Source organism: Leucopleurus acutus (assembly GCF_964270905.1).
Source record: "Leucopleurus acutus genome assembly, chromosome: 19".
Classification (NCBI taxonomy): domain Eukaryota; kingdom Metazoa; phylum Chordata; class Mammalia; order Artiodactyla; family Delphinidae; genus Leucopleurus; species Leucopleurus acutus.
Genome location: NC_139161.1, coordinates 46,337,490 through 46,351,438, shown reverse-complemented (window position 1 = coordinate 46,351,438; position 13,949 = coordinate 46,337,490). Strand labels below are relative to the sequence as shown.

The 13,949-nt window shown below is 39.3% G+C and overlaps 1 protein-coding gene across 3 annotated transcripts in view; it reads left to right on the top strand.

Moving 5' to 3' along the window:
* Positions 1 to 13,949, top strand: part of BLMH (bleomycin hydrolase) — a gene marked incomplete at its 5' end in the record, with an annotated part of 43,285 nt that overhangs the window by 3,479 nt on the left and 25,857 nt on the right. For all 3 annotated transcript variants that reach the window (XM_082860179.1, XM_082860181.1, XM_082860180.1), the window contains 4 exons: positions 476 to 585; positions 1,428 to 1,569; positions 2,370 to 2,458; positions 3,790 to 3,882. In XM_082860179.1, coding sequence (XP_082716305.1) covers positions 476 to 585; positions 1,428 to 1,569; positions 2,370 to 2,458; positions 3,790 to 3,882 — 434 coding nt within the window. The remainder of the gene's footprint in view (positions 1 to 475; positions 586 to 1,427; positions 1,570 to 2,369; positions 2,459 to 3,789; positions 3,883 to 13,949) is intronic.

Sequence of the window (13,949 nt, the reverse complement as noted above, 5' to 3'; positions counted from 1 at the left end):
TAGATTCCTGTCCAGGGTATATAATAATGCTGTTTCCCCAGGTCCTTGCCAATATTGGGCATTATTAATTGAAAAATAACGTTTCTCCATTTAGCAGGTGTCTTATGATGAACTTTAAAAAAATGTTTCTTGGCTATTTGTATCTTTTTTGACTATTAAATTAGCTGTTCATGATCTTTGCTCATGTTTCTCTACCAGTATTTCTTTTTCTAATGTAATTTTCTTAGGTGATTTGTAATTGATTCTTTATGTGATACGTAAAGCGATTTTTTTATATGTTAAGGATATAAACCTTTGCATATATATTGCAGATAGTAAGTACTACCTTTCTTGTTTTTGTATCTTTCTGCTCTTTCTGATTTGGTCTTAAATTGTCCAAGATCTTGTCATAGATTCAGTGTTGGGAAATACAGTTGGAACAATGGAATCCATGTGAACATTCATCATAATTTCTTGATTTGCTTTCTTTTTTCAGGGCGATGCTGGATCTTTTCTTGTCTGAATGTTATGAGACTTCCATTCATGAGAAAATTAAATATTGAAGAATTTGAATTTAGTCAGTCTTACCTCTTTTTCTGGGACAAGGTATGGGACTGATCTTGAAATATTCTTTTTGTTTCAGTATCAACCTTGGTAGGGACTATCTCTTCGTTTCTTGCTTTTCTAGTTGTAGTCTGCCTTCCATTATAGATGGGACAGCATTTATTCTGATTTCCAAAGTATCAAAAGTTGATTCTTTCCAAAGGCAGAACTACTTTTGGTTGGTAGGTGGCTACTTTTTGCAATGAAATAATAAGTCTGATGACTCACCTTACTACTTCCTTGTTTCTTTCTTATTTAAAATTTTTTATTTTGTTTTCAGTGATTTCCCCTTTTAGCATCTTTAAGTAGATTATTTGTATTTCTAGGACCTAATTCCCTTTCTCCAGGTAATACTTGTCTGAAAAACAGTAAATAATTTTATTCCAGTTTTTTATCTTTAAAGTGTATGTTATATGTGTCCATTAGATCTTTATTGATTGAAGACTCTAAATATCAGATTTTTCTGTTTCAGAATAAAGCAGTGCCTTGATTTGGATAAACTATTACAATGTGTACACACAGATAAAGGAAAACACTTCAGACATTCTCATGAAGCCAGATACTGCTTTTTTTTTTTTTCCCCCCCACACACACCACATGACATGTGGGATCTTAGTTCGCCGACCAGGGATCGAACCCATGCTCCCTGCAGTGGAAGTGCGGAGTCTTAACCACTGGACCCCCAGGGAAGCCCTAGAGATACTGCTATGTAATTACCAACTTTAGTTTAAAAATACCTACACTATTGGGTCTACAGTAGTTCCAGGACTCATATTCTGTTGATAATGCCAATAAAGATATTAGCTCTCTTCTCCTTTAATTTTATTTAACTTCTCTTACTCTAGGTTGAACGCTGTTATTTCTTCTTAAATGCTTTTGTGGACACAGCCCAGAAAAAGGAGCCTGAGGATGGTAGGCTTGTGCAGTATTTGCTTACGAATCCTGCAAATGATGGAGGACAATGGGATATGCTTGTCAATATTGTTGGTAAGAGCCTTTCTCTAATGAAACTGAAACCCAGCATGATCAAGCACGGCTCTGTAGTTAGGCATAGGCCATTTCTTTGGTGGTTAAGTACAGAGTAGAATTGGTCCCCAGAGGGGTATACAGTTAGCTCTAAGAACCTTTATCTCACACTCTTACCTATTAAGTACCTTTCTTAAATTAGAGGTAAGGAGATAGGTACTGTGAAGGTTGAGTTAGAGAAGAAAAGGTTGTATTAAGTAGAACTAACTTTCTATGAAAAAGTTTATCTCTTATCCGTTGATGTAATCAAGAAACGCGTTGAAACTGCAACTGTTTGAAAATGTCCTCATTCAAAAAATTGTCTTTTGGAGAAACTTCATCATGCTGAATACTTTACAAAGTGTGTTAGATTAAAAAGAACAGAATTAATTCAAGATAAATGGATAAATAGGCAGATTAAATGACCTGTTTAATAATATTGTAAGGTCATTAAGTTTTCTGAGTTAGACTAGCAAAATATGGCCCTTTTTTTTTTTTTTTTTTTGTGGTATGCGGGCCTCTCACTGTTGTGGCCTCTCCCGTTGCAGAGCACAGGCTCAGCGGCCATGGCTCACGGGCCCAGCCGCTCCGCAGCATGTGGGATCTTCCCGGACCGGGGCACGAACCCGTGTCCCCTGCATCAGCAGGCGGACTCTCAACCACTGCACCACCAGGGAAGCCCAATATGGCCTATTTTAAAAAGCAATAGTTATTTTTGCCAGGGTTCCTGTCACTGGAGTATACGTTTACTTTATTGAACATTAAAATTTGTTTTCTTTTAGAAAAATATGGTGTTATCCCTAAGAAGTGCTTCCCTGAATCTTATACAACAGAGGCAACCAGAAGGATGAATGATATTCTGAATCACAAGGTACAGCATATGGAGCAGGGTGGGATTGCTTGTAGTATGCTTACCTTAAAACTCCTAACTGATTTAACAGGGACATTCCTGGGCATTTCAGTATACACAGTCTATGTATAAGATTGCTACTCAGTGTCTATCCAAGGCAATGTAGTCTCATATTAACTTTAAAAATAATTGAGATTAGGGTGGTTTTTTTCCTTCTCTTTAAAAATCTCCCACTTTTATTTCTATTGATTTTAATATTTTCTTATGGGTACTGAGGAAAGAAAGTCCCATTCTCAGCCACAAGCATGCTAACTTAGTTCTAGTGGAGGTGGACTGGGGCAGCTTTATGTTCTAGTAAAACCAAAAAGAACTCTTTGGAAGACTTCCTCAAAGAGTGTGCAGAGTTCTGCGGCTTCCCCAATCTATATCAGTGTAGTTTATCCATTCACTTAACATTTGATGTAGTCACTGAACTGCTTTTTATTGCCTCAGTTGTCTTAATGAATCATTCTCTCTTCTCTACATAACCCATTTTCCCAAGGAGGATTGTGAATCCTACAGGGATGCTGCTCTGCCAGCCAGACATCTTTTTTAAGAACTGGGAGTTGCCAGAATCTGCTGTCTTGATCTATGAGGCTAAAATTGGATTTGTCATCCCTGGGAGAAAGACTACATTTTAAAATAAACTGTAAATGTGTTTCCTCAATATTAGAAGTAGGTTATTTTCCACCCAGGAAACTGGGGATTATTATCCACAGGCTAAAAGTTCATTAATAGTATAGCATTGAAAAAAAAAAAATAGTATAGCATTGGATTCCATTTCAGGTGGGAGCAAGATTCTCTTTAGCACGGTGGTTAGGTTTATGACTCACCTTTATCTTTGGCATCTCTCAAAACTGAAAACAACAAAAATGAAAAGTATATTGGGGGTTGGCATAGCCATGGTCACAATGATTTTACAGAGAAGAAATGGACAACCAGTAAAATTGTAAATTAAAGTCTATTAGGGTGACTTAGTGGCATAATCAGCTTGTCTCTTGCTTTTTCAGAGGGCGATGGCATTATGGAATTACATGTTTTCCCCATCCCCAGACATGTATCACAGAGGGTGCGATCAGTTGCAGAGCAGGAGCAGTTCCATCTAGTATTTTTGGGGAGTGATCCATGTCTTTTCTCCTTATGGAGAGTGTTTTTAGCTCTGTGTTTAAGTGGACTGGTTGGGGAAAAATGCATTTGCTTTTATGAACTTTGCCCAGGGTCTTGGCTGAGTTATACTTCAAAATAGAGCTAGCACTGGTCTATTAGGCTCATTTATAGTTGAATATGGGTAACTGAATAAGTTTCTGTCATAGATGAGAGAATTCTGTATACGACTAAGGAACCTGGTACACAGCGGCGCAACCAAAGGAGAAATCTCAGCCACACAGGATGCCATGATGGAGGAGGTAATAACAATGATTTGGACTTTTTGTGTCCCTTCTAAAGAACTCTCAGAATATTCCTATGTGTTACATTGATTGGGAAGCGTGGTCATTGTAGTTAATGTTGAATTGAATTGAAAATTGCTTATTTTAGGGACTTCCCTGGTGGTCCAGTGGGTAAGACCCTGAGCTCCCAATGTGGGGGACCTGGGTTCAAGCCCTGGTCAGGGAACTAGATCCCAGATGCATGCCGTCACTAAGTAGTCCGCATGCCACAACTAGATATCCTGCATGCCACAACTAAGACCTGGTGCAGCCAAAATAAATAAATAAATAAATATTAAAAAAAAAAAAAAAACACAAAACGGCTTCCCTGGTGGCGCACTGGTTAAGAATCTGCCTGCCAATGCAGGGGACACGGGTTTGAGCCCTAGTCCAGGAAGATCCCACATGCCACAGAGCAACTAAGCCTGTGTGCCACAACTACTGAGCCTGTGCTCTAGAGCCTGCGAGCCACAACTACTGAGCCCGTGTGCCACAACTACTGAAACCTGCACGCCTAGAGCCCATGCTCCGCAACAAGAGAAGCCACTGCAATGAGAAGCCCACGCACCGCAACAGAGTATCCCCCGCTCGCCCCAACTACAGAAAGCTCGCATGCAGCAACGAAGACCCAATGCAGCCAAAAATAAATAAATATAGAATCTTTAAAAAATAAAATTACTAATTTTACAGCTGAAAAGGCTGAGGTATAAACTTTGCAGTTTGGGGGCTTAGTATGGGGCTTATATCTTCTATTTCCCAATTTATTATTCTATAATTCACTCTTATTCATTTCATAAATATTGACTACGTGCTATGAGTTTGCCACTGGGAATACAAAGATGAGAAAGACATGGTCTCTACTTTCAAGGAGCTCAATCTCTTGGTAAAAGAAACACATGAATAATTATAATAAATCCTATGCTAGAGATGTGTTATAAAGGATTTGGTGGTCATAGAGGAGGGAGTGACTAATTCAGTGAACTGAAGGTTTCATGGGGAAGATATTGGAACCAGCTCTTGAAAGAGCAGTAAAGATGTACCAGATGGGTAACTGGGAAAACCATTCCAGACAACAGGAATTGCATGTACAGTGGCATGAAGAAAGGTGGAATCTTCAGAGAACAGGGTAGCTGAAACATAACATTTTGTGAGTGTGTTTGGTAGTAAATTAAGCTAGAAAGGCAGAGCTGTGAGGGATCTTAAGTAGATGCCAGGTCTTTTGGTTTTATTCTACAGGAATAAAGATGAGAAGCTATCAATGGTTATAACAGTTAAAATAATGTATGTGAAAACATTTTGGAAAACTTAAAAAGCATTAAATATAAGGCAGTAATATTTATTATCAAGGCAGTTAAAAATCTTTATTATTAAATACTATTCATAATCCAGATGAATATGTATAAAACTGTGAAATCACTTTGAGAAAAGTACAAACATTTCCCTTTTTCATCTAGTGGGCCCATTACTAGGAATCACTCAACTAACAGTCCTTTCAAGACTGTTTGTATGGAATTAAGATGGCCTAAATTTTTTCACTGCAGTGCACAACATTAATGCTTCACTCGTGTTTTCCTTTGAATTTTAGAGAGGCAGCATAGTGTAGTCGAGAGCATGATCTCTGGAGTCAGGCTATCTAATCTCCTCATTTAACAGCCATGTGACCTGAGACAGGTTCCTGAAGCTCTGAAGTCTCAATTTGTTCAAGTGTAACACATCCAGCTTGATACAATATTCATTTCTTAAATATTGTTCAGTGGATGAATACAGAGGTTTCATTTTGCTAGATACATTTAAATTATCTCATTTTTACCTCTTTATTTACTCCTTAAGTGTTCTTTGTTAAGAGAGGTATCTGATTGTAGAAGAAGAAAATAGGTTTTGGAGTAGGACATGGGTTTCAGTTCCGGCTCTATCACTTAACAGCTTAACAGATTTTGGATAAAATACTTAACCTGTCTGAGATTCCGTTTGGGGTTTAAAATATATTTCTCATTGGATTTTTGTGGGGATCAAATAAGGAATTAAGTATAAGAGTATAAGGCATAGTGCCTGGTACATAGCAGTGGTCCAATAAATGTTAGTTTTTTCCCTTACTCCTTGGAATGATCTCTCCTGTTGAGGCCATATCTCCTGCATAATTTGCCTTTATTTATGATTATAGTAAGATGGTGGGGTGTAGTAAGGATGAAGTTTCTATAAAGAGTCATGGAAACAGGCTCAGATAATACTTACTGCAAAAAACAAGCATTCTGTTGGCTTAAGATGTTTGCTTTAATGATCTTTTAAATGATATGTCTAAAATCCATGTTCTGACTCTGGGATTAGCTGATAAGAATTAGGGCAGGTTCACTTCCCTGGTGGTCCAGTGGTTAAGACTCTGCGCTTCCAGTGCAGGGGGCGCAGGTTCGATCCCTTGTTGGGGAACTAGGATCCCACATGTGGTGTGGTGCGGCCAAAATAAAAAAAATAAAAAAAAAAGAATTAGGGCAGGTATATTTCACATATCATTTTTCTCCTGTTCTTAACCTTGGAAAAATAGTACACCACTACCGTACCAAGTCCTGAGTATGGATGTTTTATAAATAGGGTTGTTTACTTAATGATTCTAGGTAGACTGTTGACTACAGAATTCTGTGTGGTATAGGTCTTTAGATTTTTACATCCCATAGATAACTCTTTATTTAACCTGACTCTTATGTAGTGAAGAGTCTAGCTGTGGTTTTAAAGCCACAAATTAGTACGTATGTTTTGCCTAGCCTTGTAGGCACATCAAAATGATGACTTAACAGCCATGAAGCTCAGATGGCTTTGAATGAAATGTATTTATGCTAAAGGCATTCTTTCTAAGAGAAGAGAAAGGCAGGTTGTTTGTTGTGATGACAGGCAAGGCAGATCTGCAACCGTGTAGTCACTTCTTTTTTTTTTTTTTTTTTTTTTGTGGTACGCAGGCCTCTCACTGTGTGGCCTCTCCCACTGCGGAGCACAGGCTCCTGACGCAGGCTCAGCGGCCATGGCTCACGGGCCCAGCTGCTCCGCGGCATGTGGGATCTTCCCGGACCAGGGCACGAACCCGTGTCCCCTGCATCGGCAGGCGGACTCTCAACCACTGCGCCACCAGGGAAGCCCCCGGTGTAGTCACTTCTGTTGTAGTGTTTTCTTAGTGTGTCTACTGTCTTTTAGCCTCCAGATTCCCTTAGGATTATTAAGTGTATTCTCTACCAAAACTCTGTCTGTTAAAAAGCAAAACATAAAACAAAGACCAGAAACAATATTTATCAGTGCCATAGGAAGAGACAGGGAGTCATGATTTACTCAGGAAATTCTATAGCAGTGGCTCTCAGCTCTTAAAAACAATATATGGGGGCTTCCCTGGTGGCACAGTGGTTGAGAGTCCGCCTGCCAATGCAGGGGACACGGGTTCGTGCCCCGGTCCGGGAAGATCCCACATGCCGCGGAGCGGCTGGGCCCGTGAGCCATGGCCGCTGAGCCTGTGCGTCCGGAGCCTGTGCTCTGCAACGGGAGAGGCTACAACAGTGAGAGGCCCGCGTACCTCAAAAAAACCAAAAAAACAATATATGGGCTTAGGCTTGCTTCAGACCTAAGGTCAAGGTCATTTTCCTTGAGATTAGGGCCTAGTTATCTTTCTTTTGGAGGTATACCCATTTATTTTTTCAACTGAACAATTAACTTCTTTGTTTGAAACATACAACATATTTGAATTACATTTGCTAATCATTCTACCCTGTTGCACATTAGAGGCTTTTGAGTGTTACACCAGGAGCATGAATAATGCTTGTGCTTTTAAACTTTATAAATATAAGAAATTACATACTAACACAGGGAAGGATGACATAGAAAGTCCTTGTGAGCCAAAGGTTATCACTGTTAACACTCTGGTGCATTTTCTTCCATATTTTTTTCATTTAAGATCATATAAAAATAGCTTTAAAAAGGGGTCCTGTACACTGTTTTATAACTTGGTTTTTTCATTTTCTTTGTCTTTCTCTAAAGCTTATAGTTTCTTTTAATACAATTTTTAAAGGTTACTTTCCATTTACAGTTATTTATAAGATATTGGCTATATCCCCCATGTTGTACAGTGCATCCTTGCGCTTGTCTTACACCCATTAGTTTGTGCTTCCCACTCTCCCGTCCCTATATTGCCCCTCCCCCCCACATACACTGGTAACCACTTGTTTGTTCTCTGTATCTGTGAGTCTGGTTTTTTTTTGTTACATTCACTAGTTTGTTGTATCTTTCAGATTCCACATGTAAGTGATATCATACAGTATTTTTCTGTCTGACATTTCACTTAGCATAAATATCAAAAATAGAAGAAGATATACAGTGAGAAGTCTTCTCACCCTATTCTCCATCCTTCCAATTACCATGTACCCCCAAATTAGTTTTATTAGTTTTTGTTATTAGTTTTAGCTGTTAGTCATCCTTCCAGAGATTTCTTTTTTAAAAAATATAATAGAAATAGAATTTTTGAGTCAGGGAGAATATACATTTGTAATTTTGATATATAATGCCAAATTAACCTCTTTGGAGGGTCTATCAGTTTACGCTCTCATCAGCAATATCTGACAGAACCTGTTTCCCTTTAGATTTATCAAGGCAGTGCATTTATCAAACAATCGGATCCTTACCGATCTGATAAGGTACACAGTTGACAGGTAAACAGTCTGACAGATGAACTATCTCATTGTAATTTTAATTTATATTTTCTTACTTTGAGTGGGGCTAAGCATCTGTTCTGTGAACTGTGTATTCTTATCCTTGTTTTTTTCTTGGTCTTTTATCAATTTCTAGGTATTCCTTAAATGTTACAGAAATTAGCCCATTGTGATATGAGATGCAAAATTTTTTCCTTAGTTTGTTGCTTATCTGTGATATGCTTTTTTTTTTGCTATGCAGAATTTTTTTTTTTTTAAGAAGATCTTGAGGGTAGGAGTTTATTAATTAATTTTATTATTTATTTTTGCTGTGTTGGGTCTTCATTTCTGTGCGAGGGCTTTCTCTAGTTGTGGCAAGCGGGGCCCACTCTTCATCGCGGTGCGCGGGCCTCTCACTATCGCGGCCTCTCTTGTTGCGAAGCACGGGCTCCAGACACGCAGGCTCAGTAGTTCTGGCTCACGGGCCTAGTTGCTCCACGGCATGTGGGATCCTCCCAGACCAGGGCTCGAACCCATGTCCCCTGCATTAGTAGGCAGATTCTCAACCACTGTGCCACCAGGAAAGCCCTATGCAGAATTTTTTACTTATATATAGTCAAATTTGAAATTTTTTATGGTTTTTAATTAGAAAAGCTTTTCTCAAATTAAAAAAATTTTTCTTCTAGTACTTATAGTTTTGGTTTTTGTGTTTGAATCTCTGATCCATTTAGAATTTATCCTGGCATAGGGTATGAGGTATGGATCTAACTTTTTTCCTCTCAAGGCTACCCAGTTGACCCACATCTTTTCAAATAGTCCATCCTCTCCCTACCCCTTAATTTGAGATGCCATCTATCATTTCTAAAGTCTCCAGGCATGCAAGTCTGTTCGTTTAGTGTGTTTATTCATCTGCCAGTAACTCTGTATTTTAGTTACTGAAGCTATTTACAGTGTTTTAGTGTTTGTAGAGTTAGCCCCATCTCATTGTTCTCTTATTGTTTTCCTGGTGAATTTTGTTTTGGCATTTGTCGAATTGTGGCATCTGTACCATTAAAAGCTTCTCAGGGGGTTCTGGTTTAAGAGCCACTGCTGCTAAGAAGTCACATTTTCTAATATGGTCTTCTCTTTTGGATTCTGGAAGAGGAAAGGAATTATTATTTTGATAGTCGTAGAGGACATTTCTGACACTGAATAGGGGACTAACCTTTCCCTTGAGGTTCTTAAAGGAAATAGATTATATTCACAAATTGCATTTCCCTTTTGAAGTAAAGCTGCACTTCAGGAGATTGTTAGTTAAATAGGTGAAACTGGAAGGAAGAGAAGTAGGAAGACCAGTTAGAAGCTGCAGCAGTCCAGGTGGTACTAATTTGGCCTGAAGGAGGATAGTGAAGATAGAAATGGAGATGAGAGAAATGTGAGACATCTCAGAGGAAAAATCCGTAGCACTTGGCAACTGATCTGCCAAGTATTCATCATTACAAATAACTTTAAGGTTTTAAGCCTGGCAACTGGGAGAATGCTGCTGTGGGTCACACACGTCAGTAAGAGAAGCTGTTTTCAGAGGCCACCGTGAAGAGGAGAAATACTGACTTCAGAGTGCCTAGTCCCAAGGCACTGTCCAGTCGGAAATGGGTTTCAAGCATATGGAAATAATTCCATAGTTCAGGAAAGAAAATGATCTAGAAAAGTGATAGTGATGCTAGTACAGGTGGCTGAAGCCTTGTGAATTTTTGAAATTCCTGAGGGAGAATGGAAGGATAGAATAGGTCTGAGTAAAGAATTCTGGAAAATAACCTGTTTCCATAAAACTTCTATTTCTATAAAAGTGAGTGCCGGAACTGTGTGATGTAGGTGCTGGTCATCAGTGTCAGATGCTGCAGACAGGCCAGAGACTCTGAGGACTGAGGAAAGGCTGCTGATTCCTGAGTAGGGGTGTGTGGAATGGAGAAGGGAAGGAGCTAGGTGGAGAGGAGTCAGACCATGGCACGGAGAGGCAGGGAGTTTCAAGAAGCTCGGCAGTGCGGAGGAGAGAAGTTGATACGCATTTATTCCATAAGTATTTATTGAGTACCTACTAAATATTAAGCATGTTCTAAGCACTGTGGGGGCAGTGATGACTGAAACAGACCTGGTCCCTGCTCACATGGATTTTACATACTAGTGGAGGGAGACAGATGATACACAAGTAAATAAACAATCTGATGTGATATGTACTCTGAAGAACATAGAATGTGGTGATTGATAGGGTGGTTAAGAAAGGCTCCCTGGCAGTCCAGTGTTAGGACTTGGCTTTTACAGCTGTGGCCCCGGGGTTCAATCTCTGGTCAGGGAACTAAGATCCTGCAAGCCGTGGCACAGCCAAAAAACTACAAAGGCCTTTCTGAGGTCAAATATGTGCTGAGATATGAATAGCAGGAAGAATCCATCCATTCAGAGATCTGGACATAGAGCATAGCAGGCTGAGGAGACAGTGGGTGCAAAAGCCCTAAGACAGGAGGAAGCTTGGTATTTTTGAGGAACAGAAAGAAGGCAGTGTGATTGGAGCTTGGAAAGAGAGTGGGAATGGCTGGAATAGATTTCAGAGGAAATGAGAACCGGCTAATATAGCACCTGTGAGCCATGGTAAGGATATTGCATTGTATTCTAAGTGTGAGCTAGGCACCGGGGAATTTAAGCTGAGGAGTGACATGGTTTAATTTTTGTTTTAAAAATATGACACTCTGGCTGTTTTGAGAATGGATCACAGTGGGAGAGGAGGTAGGGAGACCAGTTAGGAGGCTCTTGTGGTTGTGTAGATGAGATATCCTAGTGGTTCCGACCAGATTGATGAGAGTGAGGATTAAGAGAAATGAATACATTTGGGGGTGTATCTTGGAAGTGAAGCTGTCAGGACTTGCTGATGTGGAGGACAAGGAAGAGGGAAGAATTGGAGTGATGTATGGTGTCTGAAGTGGGAGGGGTTACAGATAGGAGAGAGGGCTTTTTGGCAGTGATGAGGAAACCTGTGTGTGGTAAGGGATAGCAGATGCGAATGAGAGAAGCAGTAATTGAAGAAGCAGGGTTTTGGAGGAGGGAAAGAATAAATGTGCTCTAAAGTAGTGCTTTCGAACTTTAATGTACAGTTGAATCCCCTGAGGATCTTGTTAAAGTGCAGATTGATTCAGTAGGTCTGGGTGGGACTAGCGAGTCTGAATTTCTAACTATTTCTTTGATTCAGCCACCACTCTAGAAGGAGTCTCAAGATGATCATTTGACTCTTAGTTATCATCTGTATGACCTCATTTTCCTTAACATCACAGAAGGGCACATACCCCTTAAGTGTACCTTTTTATGTCTTTCCCTGCCTGAAAATATATTTGGTGCCCCCAGAAAGTATCTCCTTCTCTGCCTGCTTTTGCAGGCACAGGGAAGATTTTTGTTTTTAAAACAGATCCTTGCCTTTCTTTCATTCCCCACCAGAAAGCAGTAGAGAGCTGTCTTCTCTCTCCTTTCTCTGCATTATCAGCAGTCACTAAGGTCTCTTCTCCTTCCCTCTTGTAACTGGTTCATTTACCCTTAGCACTGAACTTTCTTCAAAGTTCAGCTATATTCTTTGACCACTTTTGTGTCCTTGCGGTCATTCTACTCTGTGATCAATAGGTCATTTTACCTATGAGCCTAATTTCTCCATCAGTGAAACTAAAAAGTCAGAGTAGGTGATTTCTTAATGGCACTGTAGCTTTGTGTTTTTATAACAATAGAAGTAAGTAATATTTCTACAGTGCTTTAGACTTTACTAGGCAATACAGTATTGTAAATACAAATGAAGATTCTAATATTCTGTCACTTCTGCAGTAATCATTCCAAGCACTGAAATCTTTTAGCTTTACCAATTTTGCTCCATTTCAAGTAGCTTGGTTGTTACCATTGCACTACCTTCCCATTCTAACATTTCTAATTATTACAGTTTCCTCCATTCTGCGTCTGCCTGTAGCTGGCTTTCAACTCTCACCCTTCTAAGTATTCATGACTGACTCTCAACTATTGCATCCTGCCTTCCTCCTCTCACTTGATGTCTGTCTCCAGTTTAGCCATGGGTATAGGAATTGACTCCATCCCACATCATTTGTCTTTAAATTGGGGTTACACATTCTTTCCCTATGTCCTGTATTTCATGCTTTCTGTGTCCTTTTTCTTTTTTCCATTCCCTTTCCTGGTTTTATTATTTATCAGTATTCAGTTCTGCATAATGACTTGTGTTCAGTGTCCAGTATATTTTTTTGTCCTGAATACCAAGTGCATCTTGTGAGAAACAGGTGACACTCCCGAGTTGCCCACCAGAGAGCAGACTCAGATATCCAAAGCTCACTGCCAGCTTTGTACTTTGGGAACCGGGAATATTATTTCAGAACAGCAGAGTCTCTTATCAAGAAATGTAGTATCAGCAGGGGCCCTGGAGACTATACTTTGGAGAGTTTTTAAAAATTAGAGCTTGTTTAACTATTGTTAGTTGACTTGGAGCCAAATATTCCTTCCAAAGTGTTATAAACTGACTTGAATCTGAATGGCTTTGGATAATTATAGTCATGGTAAACAAAGCAACATGTCTCAAATTACAGTTTTACTAAAATCCAAGAGAAAGAGATGTCACCCTTATCCTCATTCATGCCTTATGTGTACCTTTGATAAAACTTCAGATTTATAAATCATATGCAGTAGGGCATAAGTATTTGTATTCCAAAAAGATTAATCATAGAATTCATTTAGATAACTAAAATGCAGGTTTCCTTTAATGCATTTTTGGGGAGAAGGAAGGAATGATTTAACACTTTTTACTTTAGATAGGGAGTCAAATGCATAATGAGGTATATGTAAATTATAGTGTAAAACACTCATTTATATTTAGAATGTTTAAAAGTAAACAGAAATTCACTTAGTTGTCTTAAATCTTCATTAGGCCTAGCCCTAGCCTCCTTTTTTTGGCCAGAGCCTAACTGAACTGGATAAACCACCCTTGGGTGACTGAGAATTAATCAAGATGACCCCATATAAAATGTTCATACACATGTGACAGTGATTACTAGTTAAAAATACACATCATTTAAGTCTATAAAACCTTCCTTATTTAAACATGTTCTGATTATATACTTTCACTGTCATTGTCTTTAGTTACCAGTGGCAGTGTCCTCATGATGAAAGGTGCCATTTGTGGCCTTGGTGCTGAGCAAATGCAAAACGACTCTCTGGTCCTTATGAATCCCAGACAGAGCTCATTAGTCCATGGCTAGATTAGCTCAATTACAGTTGCTAATGTGATGCCCTGCTGCTGCTTTCCTGTACTAGAAACCAACCTGAGAATGATACAACATTAGAAGAGAGGTGGGGCTTCCCTGGTGGCCAGTGGTTGAG